The sequence below is a fragment of the Apostichopus japonicus genome, chromosome 13 (assembly GCF_037975245.1).
Source record: "Apostichopus japonicus isolate 1M-3 chromosome 13, ASM3797524v1, whole genome shotgun sequence".
Classification (NCBI taxonomy): domain Eukaryota; kingdom Metazoa; phylum Echinodermata; class Holothuroidea; order Aspidochirotida; family Stichopodidae; genus Apostichopus; species Apostichopus japonicus.
Window position 1 is genome coordinate 14,981,046 of NC_092573.1, and position 24,096 is coordinate 15,005,141.

At 36.5% G+C, this 24,096-nt stretch overlaps 1 protein-coding gene, 1 long non-coding RNA gene and 1 pseudogene across 2 annotated transcripts; 2 read left to right on the forward strand and 1 right to left on the reverse strand.

Moving 5' to 3' along the window:
* The first annotated feature begins 1,655 nt into the window (after positions 1-1,655).
* Positions 1,656-15,022, forward strand: LOC139978865 (monocarboxylate transporter 2-like). The gene is made up of 4 exons (XM_071989398.1): positions 1,656-2,233; positions 2,881-3,024; positions 10,439-11,260; positions 11,619-15,022. The coding sequence occupies exons 1-4, from the start codon at positions 2,056-2,058 to the stop codon at positions 11,756-11,758; spliced, it is 1,284 nt and encodes a 427-aa protein (XP_071845499.1). The 5' UTR covers positions 1,656-2,055; the 3' UTR covers positions 11,759-15,022.
* LOC139979262 (U2 spliceosomal RNA) lies at positions 12,961-13,062 on the reverse strand (annotated as a pseudogene).
* Positions 15,023-16,271: 1,249 nt separating the features above from the next.
* On the forward strand, positions 16,272-23,216 carry LOC139978187 (uncharacterized). The gene is made up of 4 exons (XR_011796921.1): positions 16,272-16,421; positions 18,231-18,365; positions 20,285-20,384; positions 20,872-23,216. It is a non-coding gene; the product is annotated as an uncharacterized lncRNA (long non-coding RNA).
* The last annotated feature ends 880 nt before the right edge of the window (positions 23,217-24,096 follow it).

Below are 24,096 nucleotides of genomic sequence, written 5' to 3' on the forward strand. Positions count from 1 at the left end.
GTCAAATAGTGATGATTAATTGCATGGCCTTGATAGTACTTGCTTATAACTATTCCAGAGGCTCGCCACGTCTTCGTTCAAAATGGTTATACGTGTAAGAAGCATAATATCGCAATTTGTGAAAGTCCTTGGTATACAGTGTCGAATCTCTCGCAATTTGACCTGTACAGGACAAAGAATAACAATGACAACTTCAAGGTTTAATTGTGTGAAGTTTATCTATTGTTTTGATGTTTTGTGTAATCCTTTGTGTAATTTCTGATATGAAAGTCAGGGTTATTTTACAAGACTGTATTACCCTGAAACGGGTGTGGCAGCTGTTGCATGATGAAAACCAGACGTGTAGTTTGAATTAATTTCAGTCTTTTATATCACAAATTTAATGTGTATATATTGACGCTGGGGTTCGGTTGATTACCTTATGTAGGACTAACTCATTCCAGTTGGGGTTTAGGATATAAGCAAGCCTATATAGAACCACTAGGCTATCATGCTTGAAAATATGCGAACTTACATGTGGGCAAAGGCGGCGATCTTTTCATATGTGTGGATAGCAAAGGTAATGATTCATTAGATGAAGACTGCATAATACAATAAGAGTACATCTGACGAAGAGGAGAACGTGTAGGGTAGGGAGGGGTGGGACTCACGGGGTGGGACCACGCGATGGGAGCACAGGGTGGCATGTCTGCAGATAAAGTTGTTGCAATAATCACTTCATTTCGAAGGAGAACTTGAGAAAGATGGCGACAGTGACAGTCAATCTTTATCATATTATAGCTGGGGGATGGTCACCATGCAATACCTCGATCCACATACGGTAGGCCTGCGTGAAAACCTATAAAACACATGTTTCTCTCTACAGAAAACCTTAAAAGTCTTGAAAGGCATTCCATTTACATTCCATATTCAATTACATCAATGCGCAAATTAATATGTTGTTAAATTGATGAGATGATGTTACCATGGCGATGATTATTCATTATTTACAACTGTAAGACTGGAGATGATTTCTTTCGATTTATTGTTAGTTATATGTTTTCCCTTTCTTCCATATAGCTTATTTTTCCGTTCTCGTTGGCTCTCGTCCCTTTTCTCCAAATTTGGAAACCCGTCACCCAAATACTCGCATATAAGAGAAGTTCCTATAGCTGAATTAGAAAGGTCAGATGCATGAAGCAACGGAGAGTCCTATAACGAAATTTAAAGATGGGTTATTGTCACCATAAAACAATAGGTACCATACAACAATAAGTAGCCATGTGAATCCCCCTATGTTACCCCAGAATAGTCGTGGGTACGCTGGTATGAGTCCTTACATTCGCACGCATATACATACCCCCTAACCTTGACTGCAATGGCACCGGTATACATATTGACCTTTACACCAAGCCAGAATTACCACGGTGACAATGATTCAGTTCCTCTTCCCCACCCCCTTCCCAACCACCCTCATCACCGTGCACGCCCCAGCATTGAAAATACAAATAACGAAATGAATAGAACCGTGAAGAATACACACAACACTGGATAGTTTTTACTAATTTAAAATATTGTGAAAAAAATGTAAAAGTATCAATATCTTGTACTATCCTTTAAAATATTTCTAATGTTCCATTTAGACTTTGAATGGAATGAAACGTTTATAATATTTATTCCCAAATATTTCAATATCTATTTTATACAACTTAATTTTTATGTACAGAAACTCAGCCACCGTCGTCAAGTATAAATTCCCATGATTACCACAAATCACTGCTAATATACTTGTAGCATTAAAAGGTTGCGAACAATTCAGCAGGCTATCATTGTGAAGTATGACTGTAACAGCAAAGCGATTAATCTTTCTACTACGTTATTCCTGTATCGATCCGTACATTTCTTCTAAGAGGACATAAAAACATATCTTAGTTTATAGTATTCAGGTATTTGTACATGAACAATTAAATCCCTCCAAACAGCTAAGCATAAAAAAAAGCTTTATTTTGGGCGATATCCTAGTTTAAGAGTCGTGTACTCCTCTTAAAAGCAGCAAAACACGGGAAGAAGCCTAGCATGGCAAGATGCGATAAGTGGTTAACCTTTACTTCGTGTTTACTACACCAGTTTTTCGTGAGTGGTACTCTAAAGGCAAATGGAATCTTCGTGGCAAGCATCGTCCAACATTTTAGGACTAATCATACAATAGTAGCATGGGCGTTTGGTTTGCAGAGCGGTCTTATTTACTTGATGTGTAAGTGGTTATGTCTTTATATTTTAATTAAATGCATTACTATGTATATGATTGTTTGGTCTTTATGACTGGTCTTATACTTGTTAGGTTTTCGCTTTAAACGTCGTAAATTGCTACATATCTTCACGTATTTATGTTTATCTATGTATATATCTATTATACGGCCGTATCGGGTCGAGTTTTGATATTATAGTAAGCCCCAAGTCGTGAGTCCAGGTATAACCCATGGACAAGTATATACAGGAATCCTAGTTAATGTCCTATAGTCTGGAAGACAAACAGTTATGCGTATTGTTTTGAACCAGATATGGTGTTTTTTCCTTATATGTCACGTGTATCGTAACGGAAACCCAAATAAACGTAAACTATTGTGTTTCATTACAGACTGACTACAAAAATCTGGATATTTGATTAATGTACCAACAAAATGTTAATTTATTTATGGCTTAGGCCCACGTGCCTTTCAGGCTGAGAACAAAATAATACAAAATATGAGTGTTGCAAAAATACATTACATATTATTAGATGTATGCACCATTGGGCGCGCTTGATTCAAATGTCCGCCACCGATTCTAACCTGTTGCATATTCTTAATTTCTCAGTTATAGTTACTATTTTCATTTTACATATTTCTTGCATATCCTAAGCTCCAGTCACACGACTTTTACTCCGACGGTTTTCACATCGTAAGTTGAGTATATTTGGTGGTCTGTTCGCTGGTCTTGGTTACATTTATTGCGGTCTCTTTGCCTCAGAGGTTTGGCAGATGTTCATCAGTGTCGCTATTTCAGGTAAAACTACGGAAGCGTAGAAGGGACATGGTGATGAAAGAGAAACAAACTCGTCAAAATGACAAAATTCAGAAAAATGACGTTTTGCCGACTTTAACAACTCGTCAAAACGACTAAATTATTATCATATTTGCCGAGATGCAACAAGTCAAAATGACAAAATTCTGAAAATTGACGTTCTGCCGAGATACAACAAGACGTCAAAATGACAAAATTTTGAAAATTGACGTTTTGCCGAGATACAACAAGTCGTCAAAATGACAAAAATCTGAATTTTGACGTTTTGCCGAAATACAACAAGTCATCAAAATGACAAAATCTGAAAATTGACGTTTTGCCGAGATACAACAAGACGTCAAAATGACAAAATTTTGAAAATTGACGTTTTGCCGAGATACAACAAGACGTCAAAATGACAAAATTTTGAAAATTGACGTTTTGCCGAGATACAACAAGTCGTCAAAATGACAAAAATTTGAATTTTGACGTTTTGCCGAAATACAACAAGTCATCAAAATGACAAAAATCTGAAAATTGACGTTTTGCCGAGTTTAACAACTCGTCAAAACGACTAAATTATTAAATTTGCCGAGATGCAACAAGTCGTCAAAATGACAAAATTCTGAAAATTGACGTTCTGCCGAGATACAACAAGTCGTCAAAATGACATAATTCAGAAAAATGACGTTTTGCCGAGTTTAACAACTCTTCAAAACGACTAAATTATTATCATATTTGCCGAGATGCAACAAGTCGTCAAAATGACAAAATTCTGAAAATTGACGTTTTGCCGAGATACAACAAGACGTCAAAATGACAAAATTTTGAAAATTGACGTTTTGCCGAGATACAACAAGTCGTCAAAATGACAAAAATCTGCATTTTGACGTTTTGCCGAAATACAACAAGTCATCAAACTGACAAAAATCTGAAAATTGACGTTTTGCCGAGTTTAACAACTCGTCAAAACGACTAAATTATTAAATTTGCCGAGATGCAACAAGTCGTCAAAATGACAAAATTCTGAAAATTGACGTTATGCCGAGATACAACAGGTCGTCAAAATGACAAAATTCTGAAAATTGACGTTTTGCCGAGATACAACAAGTCGTCAAAATGATAAAATTCTGAAAATTGACGTTTTGCCGAGATACAACAAGACGTCAAAATGACAAAATTTTGACGACTTGTTGTACCTCAGCAAAACGTCAATTATCAGATTTTTGTTATTTTGATGAGTTATTGTATCTCGGCAAAACGTCAATTTTCAGATTTTTGTTATTTTGATGAGTTATTGTATCTCGGCAAAACGTCAATTTTCAGATTTTTGTCATTTTGACGACTTGTTGTATCTCGACAAATTTAATAATTTATAGTCGTTTTGACGAGTTGTTAAACTCGGCAAAACTTCATTTTTCTGAATTTTGTCATTTTGACGAGTTTGTTTCTCTTTCATCACCATGTCCCTTCTACGCTTCCGTATAAAACAATTGTAAATTATTCCATGAAGACGAGATAGAGAAACAGTAGTATATAGTAATTAATACTTCTGTGGTAAAATAGAACTGCCATAGAATACGGCATAATGCATGTGGTATAGCATGTACAGAATCGTTGAATCAATGTTTACAACGAGAAACACATGTAACAGTGGCGTACGAAAGGGGGTGACCATAGGCACCCGCCCTATCATATCCATCGTCAGTCGGGGGTAGAAGGTCCAGAGGGAGGGGGATATATGTTTTACATTAATATTAAATCGGAAACGAATTAGACCACTCCATCGGGCCCAGACAGTTTTCTTTCCCTTACCTAGATCAGTCGGAGGGATTTAGACGCCCCTCCCCTACTGTTCCTGTAGTGAATCCGTATAGGCGTACGCATGCTGTTATATTAGTACTGTAAGTCTATACAGTGGGAAACCTGTTTGTATTCCAAATTTTTGAATGTCGAAATATGTGATTGTCTTTTCCAGTAACGAGCTTAAAATGGCCGCTCCCTAATTAAAAAATGCAGGTAATTGTTATGGCCGCGCGGATGCAGCTTTATATAAGAAGAGAATTATTCAATCCAAATTCTTAAGTTTTCCAATCATGTTAATAATTATGACATATATGTTTAGTGTAAAAAAATAAGCATTTCGCACCAGGATATATATTATTCGTATAAGGTTCGCGTTGTATATGACGGAGGTATTGGTGTAGATATGTAGGATTAATATCGTATAGGACTTCGCCGGCTAAACACACGCAAGAACTTTTCGTCCTGTTGGATATATATACTGGTATATTTTCTACACTCAGAATTTTTTTTACACAGGTTAAGTAAAATTTTACTTGATTTTCATGTCAAATAAGAACACTAAAACATTTAATTAAAATTTACCTAACTGCTGTTTGGTAAAGTTTTACATGATCAGCATGTAACGCAACTACAAAATTATTATGAAATATTTTGCCAGCGATTTCTACATAGCACCCGTTCAGTAAGCGTTTTACACATGTTTTAGGTAAATGATTAAAAGCAGCTTGGGGCACTCTTTTTCATTAAATCGATCGCAACAGAAAGGCATATTTATGAAACAACAAAAAGGAATGACAACACAAATAATTCAGAGCATGAATTCAACCTATTATTTCAACACTTAAGAGGGTATCCCGTACATCTACAATCATGCATGAATAGTAAACTACAGCCATGATATTTTAACTTTTGTGTCCAGTTATGGATGACAGTTTGAATAGGCGATCGTAACTACATTGATAGCATACTTTCAAACGGTTGAAATCTTTCAGCAATGTAAGTCCCACTTTTACCTATAATAGAAAAAAAAACTAAAATAACTAAAACATAAACAAAAGGTAATAACAATAACATGAACAAGAGGTACTATCTCTTAAAGGTGCATGCTTACGAAAATTTAAATAATTTAGTTTTTTAGTGTCTGAGATGCATGTACAAAAAACATTTGGTCGAATTTTCAACCAACTCCCTCGATATGTAATAAGATATTTGAAAGCTCACCAAAATTAACATAATCAACTCACTGATTGTAAAATTTGATAAAGATACAACTCTACCAGCAGCAGTAGCTAAAATTTCAGGCAAAGATACATAAAATGATCTGTTCATTGTTACTTTAGGTTCAATTACAAACATCAACCCATGAACATTCCACACAAAAAAACATAATCTTACATGTCATGTGAGCTTTGCAACTTAAACATGCTGGTATATAATTGAGCATTTAGTACTGTTCAACAAGTTCAACTTACTATCAGCTCTCTGACAGGATTATGATGTGATACTATTAAGCACAACGGATCAATACTTATAAATCCTCAAGTAAAAGGAAGGATCTTGAATATTTGGTGGTAGCCAGTTAACACTGAAATTATTTTGCCTTCACTTTTCACATAAATACCCCACCTCTTGCAACGTTTATATAGTAAATATCATTTTAAAGCTAAACTTAAATCATAATCAACTGTCGGCCATGACGAAAATGACAAAGATAAAACTTTCCTATAGTCACCCATATATAAGCAGTATTTTCATAATCTGCTGCAGATAATAGTTTAATTTCAATTAAGAGTCAACAATCAACCAGTATCAAATAAAGAAATGAAGAATGAAATGAACCGATATAATCTTCTTGAAAGAAAATGGAACAATAGTAAACTTTGTGACATGAAACATATTTGCATTTAACTGACCATTAGCATTCTTTGGGACACTGAATGCTATGACAGTATATCAATTTCATGTTACTGTTTGTGTAATAAATTTTACATTCACAATGTAATTAACACACAATCATCACATTGATTGGATTTATGGTTGTACTGCTGAGTATTAAGCACAACGAATCTAAACACTCTTACAATAACAACAATCCCTCAAGTCATTCGATGTGACGGGTCTGAAAATGTAATGACAAAGAAACAACTCTTCCTGAAGTCAATTTAAAACAAGCAGCAACTTTAGATACACAGTGATTTGTTCATTATTAGTTTAATTTGAATTATCATGCAAACCAATCAAAGCAAGTAGTGGCGAAATGAAAGGCTATAATCTTTTTAACAGAAACTGGAAATAATACATCAAAGTGAACTTTGAGATGTGAAATAATGTGGAATGCTGACTATGACGACTGCTACAGTACAGTTACCTTGTCTTTGTTGGTGGCACGGTCAGCACGAAAATCTCGAATCTGGTTGCACTTCACACTGCCAGTCTAGGCAACTTATAAACAACTTTTTGGAAATAGTCCCATGCACCAAGACATGCCTTTTGGTATTCCAGATTAAACACATATAATGATTTGAAGCACACATCAATGGCCTTCATACTTCACATCCCGGTCGTTTGTTCATAAACAGACATACGCTTAATAATTCGCATAATATTTCATGTTTGCATTTTATCGTTTATCGTTAATGTCATTGAATGATTCTTAAAGCAACGGCGTTTCTTCTATATCTATATAGACTTAAAACAACCGTTCACAGGCGACTTTTTTTACTTTCGTAAACATATGTAACTTATATAATATTTATTGACCAATCGTTTACATATTCCTTTAACTAGTGTAAAAGTAAGTTGGCCTGACGTTTCGATCCTAGCAGGATCTTCTTCAGAGGTCGATATTTTGTTTTCAACTAACTCACGAGGTATTAATGAAAACAGTTATATCCCATCTAAATGTAGGCACTTTTTTCCTTATTATTAATTACCAAAGGAGGATTAATGAGCAAGTCAGTGGTGCTTCATTCGGCCCTTATTAGTTCGTCATCCAACATCTTGTTTCTTTTTTCTTCTCCCATGATTTTTTTTTCATTCATATTTCCCTGCAGTGTAACTAGTCCCATGCACTTAGCAATTTTAGTTACCTCCTAGTTCTCACCGTTATGACAGCGTTCAAGGTTGATAAAGGTATTAAGCAATCTAAAACGAACCCCGTTGTAAAGTCAAAACGTGAAGTGCTAAAAATAACAGATATTTGGCATTATTTCAATGACAACGGTCACAACAATAATGAGATGTGATCTCCTACTTGATCTTGTCTCCATTCAAACGGAGAAATTCAAGCTTTTCTTCAATACATTGCAGATTACATTAACCAGACTCACGCTGGTATATGTTAAATTGTCTAAGGATTTCCCCATCTGATTAAATAGTTTATCTTTTTATTCCTTATCAGATCCGTATTTGCTTTCAATACCGCAGTTTCGTTTCCATATTTCTTATTTCTGAATGATTTATTATGATTGTTGTACCTGGATTTAAAATATCCACCGACAAGCCCAACGAATGATTTGTTACTAAATTGTTTGTAGCTTAAAGGCATTGAAGACTCGCCCCAAACCGCGTGCGGCCATCTGAAAAAGTTAACTTTATGTTGCTTGCAAGTGACGTTTTGTTCGTGTCGCTACAAAATGCAGATAGTAATGAAACGTGATACCTTAAAGGCATTGAAGACTCGCCTCAAACCGCGTGCGGCCATCTGAAAAAGTTAACTTTCTGTTGCTTGCAAGTGACGTTTTATTCGTGTCGCTACAAAATGCAGACAGTAATGAAACGTGATACCTTAATTGTTATCTTTAGCTGAACCTGAGATGTCCATCGCTGTATCGTTTATATACTGTGCTGTGGGTATTGACGCAGCTGTATGTACTGACTGTGCATTAGTGTCTAATTACCGACGGTAATAAGCTGTGTGTGTATTTTCTGGGATCGATGGTGGTGTTTAACACTTCTGTTACACCTCATTCGAAACTAGGTCAGATTACCGGCATTAGACGTTTCTTTTTGCACGAGTCTTCACACCCTTTAATAACTGTGTATACCTGAATACAACAGCACTAACTAGGCACTTCCCATGTCTGAGGGGACTATCAGTTATGTCTCTGTAGGTTGTTGTGGGGGTAACATGGTTGGCTTTTCTCAGTATTTCGGTATTTGTGAGATTTTATCATCGACTGAGTTCATATTTTTCATGTAGCTGTATAGCTTACCTTGATTGTGTTTCTGTTACGCTGCGTGATAAATTCTCAATCATTCCTCAGATGACTATTTTTGGTAATAATTAATGAGAATTTCACAATTAATGTAAGCATGTTTATATTTTATTCATAGTATACTGATATGTTATTTGCGCAATGTAAACTATATCTGAATTATTGCTAGTCCGTAGTTAAATCTCATCGCAAAGTAATTCATTATATTTAGGCTTAATCCACTTTCAATTCAGTGAGGCAAAAGCAGTTTCTATTTTCTTTAACTGACGAGATTCTTGATATAGCTGAAAGTTTGCAAAGCTTCACACCCTGAGACTATACTCAAATCACAAGTCTGCTAACAAACTGTTTTGCTGCGATTACTTTGAAAACTATTTTAATGTCTTTTTCTGCCCTTTGTGTGTTAATGTGTGTTAATGGTTCTTTTAACTATACCAATCATAAAAATTGAAGTAGGGAGAATGACGTCATGCGACATACAGTGAAGCCACCCATCCTACTGGTGGCGCTTTGCTTGTACGGCAAGAAAGTACCGGTGGGTAATACAAACACTATCGTCTTTGACAAAACTAAAGTGATAAATTTGACATAAATCACTCGAAATGGGTGCCAAAATCGTCGAAAATGTGGCAGTGGACTGCAGTTTCACAGATAATTGTTATGAAGCGATAGTAGAAGCAATTACATTGTTATCTAATTACTTTACTAGTGTCGTCTGCTCAGCTGCTGTATTGTTATTCACTGGATCCTGGACATAGTTAGCCTAGCCTAACATTAAACTGAGAACTGCATACACAGACTAATATGGAAGTATTACACAAAACTAGGTGTGTGTGGGGAAGGGGGTGGGGAGGATGGAGAGTTGCTTTTTCACGGCATTTTTTCAGGGACAACTATGAAACTATTTGAGTGGAGCACTAAAATAATACAAGCAAGAAAAATGTTCGCAATGTGACTCTCAGATACCAGAAATGGCACTTTCCAGATATTAAAAGTTACACACAACACTCCAATAACTCGAGTCATTTAGAGGCGAGAAAAGTTGGTTCAAAGTTGATTCTTAAGTCACCGGGAGTATAGTATTTACCACTCTGGTCGCCATTACATGTCTCTGTTGTGCAAAATACACCTACTCTTTCGAAAAAGTGGTGAATATCAAATTTAGTTTCTAAAGTCGAATGCACAATGTATGTATATGACGACGTACAAATGATCTGGCTTTTTGCCGTACAACTCAAAGCGCCCTCACTTTTTCAAGGCTTTCCCTGCTTAAACGCACGGCGATACACTGTGCAAGCATTCTTCCTAGTTCAATTTCTATGATACCAATACAGTAAGTACACCAAGTTTGTGACCCTACACGTGATATTAACACTTGATATATCCATGTACAGGAGCAGGTCTTGGAATCGCCGATCTGCCGCACTATTTAGCATTGAAACAACACTTTAAACAGGACTTTCCAAAGATATCTACATTGGCATCATTATTCCATTTTGTCGGTGTTGCCACGTTGCCACCCATCGCACAGTATCTAAAGGACATGTATGGGCTCCAGGGCGCTCTCTTGATTATGGGGGCCATTATTTGGAATAACATTGCTGGAGGATTTGCTATTATAAGAACGCCAGTCGATGAGACAGACGATGGGATTCCAGAATGGAACTCAAACTCTGAGGAAGGCGGATGTAGCGAAATGAAAATCGGCTTGTCAGAAAATAAACTAACATGGAGCGATAAATACCTGCCGTGTCTCTCATTGATGTTTCGACATAGAAACTTTCCATATTTAATGACAATCGAAGGAATTGCCTTTTACATATATACATCTTGGGCTTTATTTCTTGTTACCCTTGGAGTAACCCAGGGACTTTCAGACGATCAGGCTGCTTTGCTTCCCACAGTAGGCGGGGTAGCTGGAGCCATGGGCAGACTCTTTGCGACGGCCCTGTTCCATTTTGACAAAATGAACCCCTACATGAGTAGCGCTATACCGTTTCTTGTGAATGGGGTTACTATGCTTACAAGTCCTTTCGTAACCAATTTCTTCCTTCTGGCAACACTGTCAGCATTCAGTGGATTTAGTCAAGGTCTTAATCAATCAAGTATTCTTGGTATACTGCCCTCTATTGTATGTCATGGCCATTTCGCCCAAGCTGCTGTGATTGGTTTCTCGATGGACGGTATAATGATGCAACTAGGTGGCTTGGTTTCAGGTAAGATGCTTTCACCTTTTTTTGTATCATATATTTTGATAGTAAAACATCGTGAAAAACTTGGCAGCCTTTTTACGTGCATTGTTTATAATTAATTACTATGTGTCGATACTACGCTAAGCCAACACATAATATCACAAATCGTAATTAGCCATTGTCGTATTGCTCACAACAGGGAACTTCCTGGTAGGAGTAACAAGAATGGCTGGTTAAAATTTAGGGAGGGGGTTAAATTCCTCCCCTGCCCCCCCCCCCCACCATGCACTCAACCAGTATAACATGAAATGATCCCGTATCTCTCATTATTTCTTCCAAAATCATCATCAACATAATATGTGACTTTGTCTTTCATCAATAGGTGTCATCTATGACGTCATGGGTTCCGTCATTTACGTTTTCTGGTTCAACGCCATCGTGTGTTTCATTGTTGTACCTCTCGCGTTCCTCTGGGGTTACAGAAAAACTCCTCTCGAGGAATGCTCACGTGACGAATACTAAAGCATCGTCTGGTTTCGACAGAACCCATTTGATTGGACAAAGCTATTGGACAAAACATCATGAAACATTGGATTTGTTGGATTGGATTGGACAAAACATCATCAAAGATTGTTTTGATAAGATTTGTGACATTTTGACATAGTACGTTACCTGGAGAGATGGAATGTATAGGGTTAGACAACTGGTTTGTCCGTCGCTTACATCCGACAACGTTTTGATTAGAGAAACTATTCCACAATTTGCCAAAGTGTTTGTTTTTAATATTCCATTTACAATAAAGTGGCAGTAAAACACTTCCAGAAAGCCATAATAGAAACAAAAGCAGCATCGCTGGAAGCTCAGCTAAGCTTCTATATTTGGGAAATTTGTTTTGATTAGTGATATTTCTGAGCAGTTTATATCATTTGTTTGTGCGAAAATAAAAGACATAAACGGGATAAGGGCCCTGTGTAGAGCCCTCACATGACGACAAACATACTTTTTCCTGAACAACTTGACGATTGCAATGTTATGTCATGTACTACGAAATCTGTCTCGATTACTCTATTTTGTATGTTATCACTTCTCGCTATTCTTATACCATCTGCTGAAGTAAGGATCCTCTAAATGAGGAAAAATACTTTAAGAAAGAGCGACAAGTCCGTGACAAGAGACCAAGACCTTATTGTCGATGAACAATCAACCAATTTCATATTACTAATATAACAGCGTTTTTATCAGAGACAGCCGATGACAGTGTTTTTTCATAACAATAGTCTACGATATGAATTTATAATTAAAATACCACAAATTCTGACAAACGTATACAATATGTTCTTTATATGTTTATTGAAAAATCTACTACCCTAGCAGCATATTTTGTAGCCGTATATCCCAAAAAATTACCATTTTAGACTTAGTATGAGGCTTGAACTCGTTAAACAAATTGTGAATATCCGTGTAATTTTATGTATGTTTATGCATACGATATAGAGCTAGCATGACGCTAGATGATAAAACAATTCTATAGACTGTTTGCTGTATTCCATATATAGGACTTCCTTCTCTGAACCTTCCAAAATTGACGGATCGATGGTTAAAATACGTCTTTGTAGCATATTGTATATACTTTTTTTTTTAAGAAATGTCACCCAGGAAAGAAGCTTGGCACGAAAACGAAACTTTCGAACGACTGATCCGCTCTCAACCCCCAGTCCCCTTACATTGGGACTGTGACTGTGTGATCATCGTCGGGTGTGTATCACCATTCCCCTCGAAAAGAACAGATACTACACATGATCTTATCCAAAAGGCCGAGAAGCATTTGTATATCGTTGTGTCAAGAATGCATCAATATCAAGGAACCTCTTATGTCGTAGCTGTCATCGAAGTCACATTTATAGAACACTTCTATATTCCTTAAATGTTTAACGGATGACACAAACTTGACACAAGCTTGGATATTTTGAAGACTGTTAACAGGCACTGCTATCACTCCTGGTTGTATTTCTTCAACATTTTTAAGTTTTGAGAGTTTTGAACATCTCAGATTCATCAATGAAAGTGATTGAGTTATGTAGTCTAACACAGAGACAATTAGGTCAGTTAGGCTCAGATGCAACACAGAACTAAATTGGTTTACGTTATTCTTTTATGACTTCAAATGACATGTTTATACAATAAATTGCAAATTTGTTAAGCTCAAATGCTTTTGGATGTCATTCAAGGGAGCTCTGTTGTTGATATGATATTAAAAGTTTTGTTGGAGTTTTTTTTTTAAATTAAAAAACAATGGACTACCTTTAACCTAGGACTGCACTAATGACCGACATCATCATCATCATCTTCTTCATCATCATCATCTTCTTCATCATCATCATCATCATCATCATCATCATCATCATCATCATCATCATCATCATCATCATCATCATCATCATCATCATCATCATCATCATCATCATCATCATCATCATCATCATCATCATCATCATCATCATCATCATCATCACCATCATCATCATCATCAAATTAGCCTTAAAGGAGCATTCCAGAGATTCAAAAACATATTTTAAATGTGACTATCTTGACCACCAGAATAGTCATTACCTTGACTATGACACGTCACGACAAAAATCTGTTCGAAGTCATCCTGTGTGTCAAAGGTCATTAGTATTATCCAGTGATTGGAAATAGCGACATGAATCATAATCATGAATCAAAAATTGCAATTATTAGTTAGCGGCATAGTCTGACAATTGGAATACTGCTGTTGCATTTTTGATATTCTTGTTATAAGAGCCTCCATTCAATTGACCAAAAAAATGATTTGGTTCACATTATATCTATTGCTGTGGCCCAAAGCCACGTGCATCTTCTTCGTGTTAAGGATCTTATAATTAGGCTTTATAAGATTTTTTAAGTCCTTTAATAATCTTTGACATTACCTTATTAATTCCGAAATTCAAATCCGGTCAGACGAAATATACTAAATTTTCTTGCTCAGTGCGAAGAGAATTTGATATAGCGGTCACTAGCCTGAATATAATCGTGTTTCATTTCCAAGTAAAAAAGAATGGGTTAAAAAATGAAAATAAATTATACTTTAAATGAATGTTATTAATACTTATATGTGACATTTTTACATTTTTAGAGTCGACGATAACACCAGTTGCCGTATAGGAAGCTATCAGAAGGTGATAGGAGAAAAAAAAAAGAAAAAAAAAGGGAGGGTCTTCCACGGAAGAATTTAGTTTTATAAATGTTACCATGGTCTAAACGAGACATTGGAAATTTCAACTTGTAATCTACAAATGTTAACTATTTATCTCCAAAAAAACTAACACCATATTTGCACAATCATTTTGATGTTTTGTGTACTTTAATTTAGGATTTTTTACCCCTCAGTTTAAAGTTGGAAACTTTGACATATTATGGGGAACTTTGGACTATTTTATCTGAAAAATTTGGACAATCATGTTGATGTTTCATGTACTTTATTTTATGATTTTATTCCCTCAGTGTAAACTTGGAAACTTCGACAAAAATATTGCAATGTTTTTTGACTGCTTTATCTGAATAAGTTGGACTATTTATCTCGAAAATTACGCCTTCAAATATTAACATTTCCTCCTTTTCACAAAATTTCAGTTTAAGCCGACAGTTTTATAAATTATCAGTCTTTGGACTTGTCCTCAAAAATCTTGACTATATATATATGTCGAAGTTTCGACGTTGTATGTAAACTTTCAGATATCTTTTCTCAAAATATCGATTTTGTTTTATCTTGTTCAAATATTTATATTTTTTATTTCTACTTTTTTTATTTATTAATAATGTTACTATTTATGTTGAATTTCTAAATAAACTATTTTGCTTCCAATTTTTTACCATTTTTAACCGAAAATTTGATGGAATTTTAGATTTATATAATAAATGGAATCCTCACCTGCATTTGGTTTCCCGGAACTCATTTTGCTAATACAAAAGGTCCGTTTGAACGATCTATCACTGCATTGAATTGCATCCATAGTTGGAAAAGTTAGGAGCAGAAACAAACATCCTCTCCTCCTCAAACACATTTTGAAAAGTGATGGCAAGATGTCCTCTTGCCTCCCTCCCCCCCCCCACCCTATCATCGGCCCTCCTGTTCCTACGCCATGGGCTTTACAAATGATCATATATTTTCTTTTATTTGGTGACATTCTCTAGAGAGCAATCACGATGCTGATCAACTCGAAATCATTTATATATATATATATATATATATATATATATATATATATATATATATATATATATATATATATATATATATATATATATATATCACGCGCATTTGTAATTGCTATAGATACGTATATTGTACTAAAATATATAAATCTCGTAAAGAAAGTCCTCAATCTCGAATGATTTTTCTCTCAGTATTGTTATCGATCTACAAGATTACTAAAGAGGCAGTCCAAGGAGTTGATCAGATCGTTAAACTTAGCTACGTGACCTCTATGGTGTGGTATGGAGGTACATCGTTATTCACGCACTAAATTTAAAGTACACAAGCCTAAAGGTGGAGTTTGCGACACACCATCACTACCAGCACCACAATCACCACCAACACCTCCATCATCACCATCACAATCACCACCATCAACTTCATCACCATCACCATCAACACCTCCATCATCAACAACACCATCATCAACACCATTAACTCCATCAATATCACCAACACACCCAGACTTTACGTTTTAGGCGGATATCGTGAAACTGCATTACATATAATATTGCTTGACTGTCGGTGTTCAGAAGTAACCTACTGTATACTGTAGTTTTGTATAACTTATTGATCAGGGGTTACAGCGCTAGCTCCATCCTCAGCGCACTAAATATTCATATATCATAGGGGGGTTAACACTTATGTATTTCTTTATCCAGCTCCATCCTGAACGCACATTAAAGCCCACCCACATTATTTAAACCACGCCTATATCTCCAGTCTCAGCACACTCCTTATGTCATTCAAAGGTTTCCCCCGCCTTTTTATGTTAATTTCACCTCTCGCTAGCAGCAGCTTCCTACGGCGACAATCGCAAGCTTGAGAAACCGTCATATACAACGAAGAAATGTGCAATTAACCATCTAATTATTGCAGACGACGATGTCAAATTCTTGCTAGAATAATGGGGTATGAGTAACCTTAAATTAGTGTTTAAATGTAAAGGTGAAATAACGGGATCATGTCGATTTTGTCATTTCTGCGATACAGTCAGTACGCGCGATATTGAAGTATAACCTAACGTTAGCTTTTACGTTGTTAGGCTAGGTTAGGCCAGATCCTTTCCCTGATGTAGTAAATACGCTGTACTACTAGCTGAGATAGTATAGGCTAGTATTTGTATACTAGTAAGTACCTTCACTTCAGGACTAAATCTATACCTAAGTAAGTTTATGCCTGTACTGTGTGTCATACTCAAAGCAAGACCTTCCCTAATTCAAGGCCACCTCTAGTGACTACTTCTACCAAATGCGAGTAATTGTGGTGTACGGTAACTTCTGAGGGCACACCAAATCAAAGCCACGCATTAATAGTGAAATTATACATAGGCATAAACCTCTTTGCACTTGGGTCAGTACACTTTAGTGTAAGTTAGAGTTAGACCCTGTAGGCCTAGCTTGCCTTCACTTTTAAAGGGTGTGAAGACTCGCGCAAAAAGAAACGTCTCATGCCGGTAATCTGACCTACTGTAGTTTCGAATGAGGTGTAACAGAATTGTTAGACACCACCATTGATTCTAATTTCTAGAATATACCCACACACAACTTGCTACGATCGGTAATTAGAGACTAGTGTACAGTCAGTACATACAGCTGCGGCCAATACACACAGCACAGTGTACAATCAATACAGCGATGGACATCTCAGGTCCAGCTAAAGATAACAAGGTATCATGTTTTATTACTGTACTGTCTGCATTTTGTAGCGACACAAACAAATGTCACTCGCAAGCAACGGAGAGTTAACTTTCAGATGGCCGCACGCGGTTTGGGGCGAGTCTTCAATGCCTTTAAAAGACTAGGCCTAGGCTATGCTAGTGGTCTACATGGTTGGGAAATGGCTAATAGTGATTGCAGACACTGAAAGAAGAGATTGCTTAAAATTGCAAGTGATGCATTTATGGTGGTGGCCTAGACTAACCTCTGACTCTGAGTGTAAAACTTACCCAGGCTATGCTATAAACAGTTAAGCTAGTAAATTTAGGTTATATGTATTGATAATGTGAAATTTAATTAGAAAGATGATAATTTTGTACTATTCATTTATGAAAACCAAGAAACTTGTGTACGGTTAATCTCAATCTGGACTATACTTCAATGTTAATTGGTCAGAAATCAGTGCCTTGGGGAGAAGAGAGGGGGGAGGGGGAAGGGGGAGACTTGTGTGTCAAATTTAAACAAGTTTTGGCTGAAATGTCAGTTAATTAGGCTAGGCCTTCCCATGCAATGATATAGGTTTAGCCTAGGCCTAGTCACATATCAGATTTATCCACATGAGAAATGTAAAAATGAAACACCACATGACTAGGGCACAGCTTTGCACTCCCAATGTTATAAGCCTCATACTATAACACAGACATAAGTTTTATTAATCTCATGTTGTTCTTATTCAAAAAATATACTACCCAGAGGTAGGTTTGAAGCACTGTCAGTGAGACAGATTATATTTCCATATTAGGCACAGCAGATCATGACATTGGTGTAAATCACGACATTGGTGAAAATTCAAAGAGGGACACATATACAGTTTTCATGGGAGAGAATGTTTATATAGATACAAACTGATAAGATATAAACATGGTTCAAAACTCAAAGAAAGACCATTAATGGAATTGATTTTGTTTTACTTTGAAAATATTTTCTAACAAATGTGACCGGCTTCTGTTAGGTGCAGAAATAAATAACTCTTTCTGTTATTATGTGTCATTTTGTGTGGCAGAAATGGAAGATTTTTCCCAAGAGGAGCTAACAGCCATGACAGAGTACAAGAAACACACAACCTTGAGCCTTCCAATACCGTACTTGCAAACTACATGGCAAATCTGTTGGCTGCAGTTTACTTAGCCCTATGATGGTAAGTGTTGTTCAATGTAATTGCAACTGAATACTGCTGAGTATTACTATTATTATATCTCTATACACAAGTTGAGCAACTAAAACAGTTTGTGGTACAACAAAGACATGCTTCATATTGCCTTATATTAAACTACAACTCAAACCAAAAATGAATTGCATGGTGATTGATACCATGCATAAGTTATGCTTGTAGAGGTCAATTGAGGTCACTGCGATCATTGCAATAACCCATATCTCATACGTCCATACAGGGCTCAAAATTTCGTAATTTCTAGGGCAGGCCAACTGGCCTTGGAATACATGTTTTTGGGGAGGGCATCAAGGCCAGTGGGGAAGGCAGCAAGGCCAACGCTGAAATTGTGAGCAGGGCACCAAGGCCACTTTGAAAAATGATGCGAAGAATGTCTCAATTTGTAACCTGTTTTATTTTCAAACCGCCGCGTAACACTCCTCCATGAAACAACATTATTATTATGAAATTCATACACAACGCCGAAACACTGTCGATAATACAACTTAACTGCATATGCTTCCAGTGTACAACTCTCCACTACATAATTATTCGGTCTTCCGACTCCCGCCTGAAATTGGGTGTACTTGTAATTGCCAATAGTGACACACCCTCCCGAAATAATCCTGTGTAACTTGACTCTACTGGGAATTTCCCAGATTCTACCAATCACCTCGCATTCATGTAGTTGTTAAGCCAATAAGCGAGCACGATTCTGTGACGTCAATCAGCCAAAGCTGTATAATGGTACTACTGTGTGCAGGTGTGGTTTGACCGTAGCTGCTACTGGTTGTAAACTTTTTCGAACTTTCTTTCAATTTACGATAAATACAGGTATGTTATACATACATATACGTGAATGATATGGTTAGGAAGCTAAACATGTTCTCGCTCGGAATATGATGATTTTGTTCACATTGTTGTCCCTGGAATAATTTCTTCGCGATTCTAGAAACACTGTATTGCATTACGACTGAATTTCCCACTGAACTACGTTACGAAAATGCAATGATAGCCCGCGGACGGTCGTATATTAATCAGTTGGATAGGCTCACATTCGTGTACCGTTAGAATGCGGTACGTTTTCACACCAACTACCAAGGTCAGTACTGTGATGATGTTCAATTTGCGATCACAGTTCGTTATTCACGTCCTGTGACCGCGATTCGCTAGCATGCTCTTCATCATTTTCCGCGAATAATAGCCACGCTTTTTCGAAACATATGATTCGTTTTTTTGTCATTCTCAAAGTCGCATTTGTCCAATGCCTATTCCTGCAAAAGGCACGGAGGCCAATGGGTAAAAAGAGCAAGGCCAGTACTGGCCTTGATAGTAGAAATTTTCCCTTGGGCATCGCGGCCAGTGGCGAGGGCACCCGCGGCCATGGCTGCACTGGCCGCCGCTTATTTCGAGCCCTGCGTCCATACACTTCCTCCTAAGTGTTAAAAGACATCGATTTATCTTTGCAAAAGATTGGTCACTTACTCTCTGCCAATTGTGGAAGCATAACTTGAAGTCACTGCAAAGTCATCAATTTTATATTAGATGAATTTTCTTGTGATAGTGAAATACAGTTAAATTAAGGTGCATGTGTCTTAAAAATTTCAAACCAGAAAGGCCAAATCAGGACTGTACAACATAACTGTACACAATTCTAAGCATTTCCTACATTCTGTGTTGTAGATGGCAAGTCTCTGACTTCTAGTTTTAATTCTCTATGGTATAAACAAAGAGTGTGACCATGGCCTTCAGTTAGTGTTAGTTCTTTTTAAAATTGTTGTCATAGAGCAGTGAGATACCTTAGCCATCTCAGAAATGGGGGGGGGGGGTTGGGAAAGATGTAAACTTTCAGTGAATGTTATTTTACTGTATCAAATTTAAGCAATTTCACAAATCTTTTGTTGCAGATGAACTTGGCATTTTCTCTTTTAACTCTGTTGTTTGGGGAATTTCAACATCGAAGGGTGCAAGGGTGCATCCTTGCAATCATTCATAGATGTAAAACAAGTAAGTGTCATTTTTTAGATTTAAGGAAATTAAGGAAATTGAACAATTTATTTACTGAGATGTCAGCCAGAAACTACACGACTTTCCAAAGAATGGCAACAAATTGTCTATAACAAAGAGAAAATTGCTTTGACAGAGAACTTTCAGTGCTCCTACCTTTATCTACCGTAAAATGACAACAAAAACAATGTTGAACCAATATCACACCCTTTGGTTGGACTGTAGGCTAAGTGCCTCAAATAACACTATTGACTCATTTTGCTCCAAGCAACTATCGTGTAATGCACATTTACACATTTGACCTTCGCCTATGATGCAATTGGTATGTCAAGTTCACGAACACATCTTACTTACATCTCCATTTTCTTGTTTGTCCAAAAGATCAGAGGAAACGACCGTGAAGAATGGTGATCTTTAATTAAACTTCTCTCCATTCAAGTTCGTTAACACACCATTTAATACTTTAATTGTTTCATTCCTTTCCTAGATTTGTACAAACTGGATGAGGTGAAAAATGAGAAATTGAGACACGCTACCAAGTAATACAGCTTTGCAGTAGTAGAAAGATGTCTTTGGCTTCGATGATGCACATCAAGAATGTGATTGTAGCTGTTTATGAGAATTAATTTGATTTTTTGCATTTCAATTCATCTCTCTGTCCACAATTGATAAGACCTGCTTTTACAACTTCAATGAAACTTGCATAGAGATGACCTGTGATGAAGAGACATGTGGAAGTGCTCAGGAATTTTATGTCATAGGTCATTTAGGGGTCGGTTTAGGTAATCGTTTGGAAACGCTTTTTCCTGAGTCCACGGACGGACGTGTGGATGTATGCAAAACGTGATCATAATTTTGGTCATTGGGGGTCGGAGTTTCAGAAATTTTATGCTCAAGGACACTTCGGTCTATTCTTTAACTATTTAACTGTTACAGTAGTTCAAAATCTTTTCAAATTAATCTTTCTTGTTATTATAATAAGCGAAAATTACCACTTTCTATAGGAGTTAAAATAATTTGCACAAGTATGCGAGGTCCAAGGAGGAGCTTGTGACTAAAACATTAATGGTATCGTTGGAAGCCTAGTTATTGTCTTGCAGATCCTTGCTCGATGTTCGGTTTGCCAGTGCAAAGTGGTAAACTATAATGGTAATTAAATATAAAAAATAAATTTGGTAATATGTCATCTTTATCAACAACAATGTGAACATAGGTCTTCTAAGACCTTCCTATCTAGTTTAAAGGTAGTCAGTATAGGCCCCAAACTATAGCACTTTATAATTGCAAGAAGTTTTCAAGAAGTACTTTCCTGGAGGTCTTTACTCTACAATTGTTCTCAGACATTTTTAAGGAACACACAAGATGACTGAATGTCCCAGTGAGGACAATTTCCTCAAAGGTTGTCATAAAAACAGTTTAAGAATTGTGACCAGAGGTGACCATATATGAATATCTAGCATATTTGGTGCTAATACAGCATACCTTTAAAGAAAAGGAGCTACTGACACAGGGCTGAAGTTGTCATGACAAAGGTTATTGGGAGAGAGGCTTTGATCAAGTTTTTGGTTTCGATGAATATCGTAACCTATGCATTCATGATGGCGTATGTGTGCGTTTGTGATGCCCAGCTTGTAAACACGATATCTTAAGAAGGTAATGTTGGACCAGGTTGTTATGGAACCATAACAACTCCCTGGTTGGACCAACTTCATGTTTGGTTTGTAGGTGTACCTCATTGAGTACAAGAAGCCTATTGTTTTCTATGGAGGTCAAAGGCCATTTAGGGTCTCTAGGGGTCAGAATGTGAAAACCTTGTAAACACGATATCTCAAGAAAGGAAGCTTGGGCAAACCTCATTTTAGTGTGTAGACGTACCACATTGAGTACAGGAAGCCTAATGTTTTTGGTGTAGGTCAAAGGTCATTTTGGGACAACAGGTCAAATTGTGACAAACATGCTATTGCAAGAAGAAAAGATCTCATATTTGGTTTGAAAATGTACCATATTACATTTAAGGAGCCTATTATTGCTTTTGGTGGAGGTCAAAGGTCATTTGAAGTCAACAAATGCCAAACATTTACTCCCCTCTTACCTGTCTCTCCACACTAAGACATCTTCCTTGACATAATCTCGTAAGGGAAGCTTGGACAGATCGCATATTTGGTATGTAATTGTACCACATTGAGTACACGAAGCCTTAATGTTGTGGGCGGAGGTCAATGGTCATTAGAGTTCACCAGGGGTCAGATTGTGAAACCATGCTTTACACAATATTTCAATAAGGACTGATGTCATATTTAGTATGTTGATGTATCTATCACATTAAGTACAAGAAGCTTGTTGTTGAGGTCAATGGTCATTTCAGGACAGCCTGTGTCATTGTGAATTTATTTTTTGTCACATCTCCCTGCTTTTCACTGTATTACTAATATCAAGTATGTTGTACACCATCAATATACATTACGTCAGATTCATGCAGAAAATAGGTGAATGTTACATCATCGAAACCCCTATGCATTGTTGCGTTCAGGTATAGGGTCCATTTCTTGTTTTTTAGTGAAACTGTTCAAGTCATTTTCAAGTTGTTTCCTTGTGCAAAAGTGCAGATCAAGGTCTTGGTATCCCTGTTACATTTCACAGTTGATGTTGAGCAATCAGTGCTTCAGCATGCGACGATGGTTATGTTGTAAATATGTCCTCAAAATTTTGATTTCAGTATTGCATTTCTTATAGAAATTTATTTTTTAAATATTTGAGGTATTAATTAAACTATATTGCAAAAGTTCAAAAGTAATGGAGATGCAAATAAAGTTAGCTATTAGTAGCATTAAATATGTTGTTTTATAATTTATGTTTTGCTTTTTCAAAATTTGAATGCATTGCAACTAAATGGAGAAAAGGGGGCATACCCAATAGTATTATAGTGGTGATTTAACCAGGAATGGGGTGGAAAATTCTTTAATATTAACCAGGATAATGGTGACATCAACCAGGAAATGTTGTTTAATTTAACCAGAAAGAGGTGGAACATTCTGTGATATTATCCAGGATAATGGTGACATCAAGCAGGAAAAGTGTGGTAAATTTGACCAGGAAAGAGGTGGAACTTTTATGATATTAACCAGGATAGTATTAGCACCAACCAGGAAATGTTGGTTGATTTAACCAGGAAAGAGGTGGAATACGTTTAATATATTGTTAAAAAAAGCTTAAAGTTGGTCAAATGTCGCATTTTTTATGATTCCACACTAAAATGCCGTATTGAGCTGCCCTGAGGTGGAGCTGGGTTTTAACCCCGAAAAGCACCCTAAATGTGCACCAATGCAGCTGAAATAAATACATGATGTATTTAATAGACTCGACAATAAATATGTAGTCCATTTAGGGTCATACATTATCTCAATAATTGTTAAAAAAGCTTAAAGTTAGTCAAATATCGCATTTTTTTATGATCCATAAAATGCCGTATTGAGCTGCCCTGAGGTGGAGCTGGGTTTTAACCCCGAAAAACACCCTAAATGTGCACCAATGCAGCTGAAATAAATACATGATGTATTTAATAGACTCGACAATAAATATGTAGTCCATTTAGGGTCATACATTATCTCAATAATTGTTAAAAAAAAGCTTAAAGTTGGTCAAATGTCGCATTTTTTTATGATCCATAAAATGCCGTATTGAGCTGCCCTGAGGTGGAGCTGGGTTTTAACCC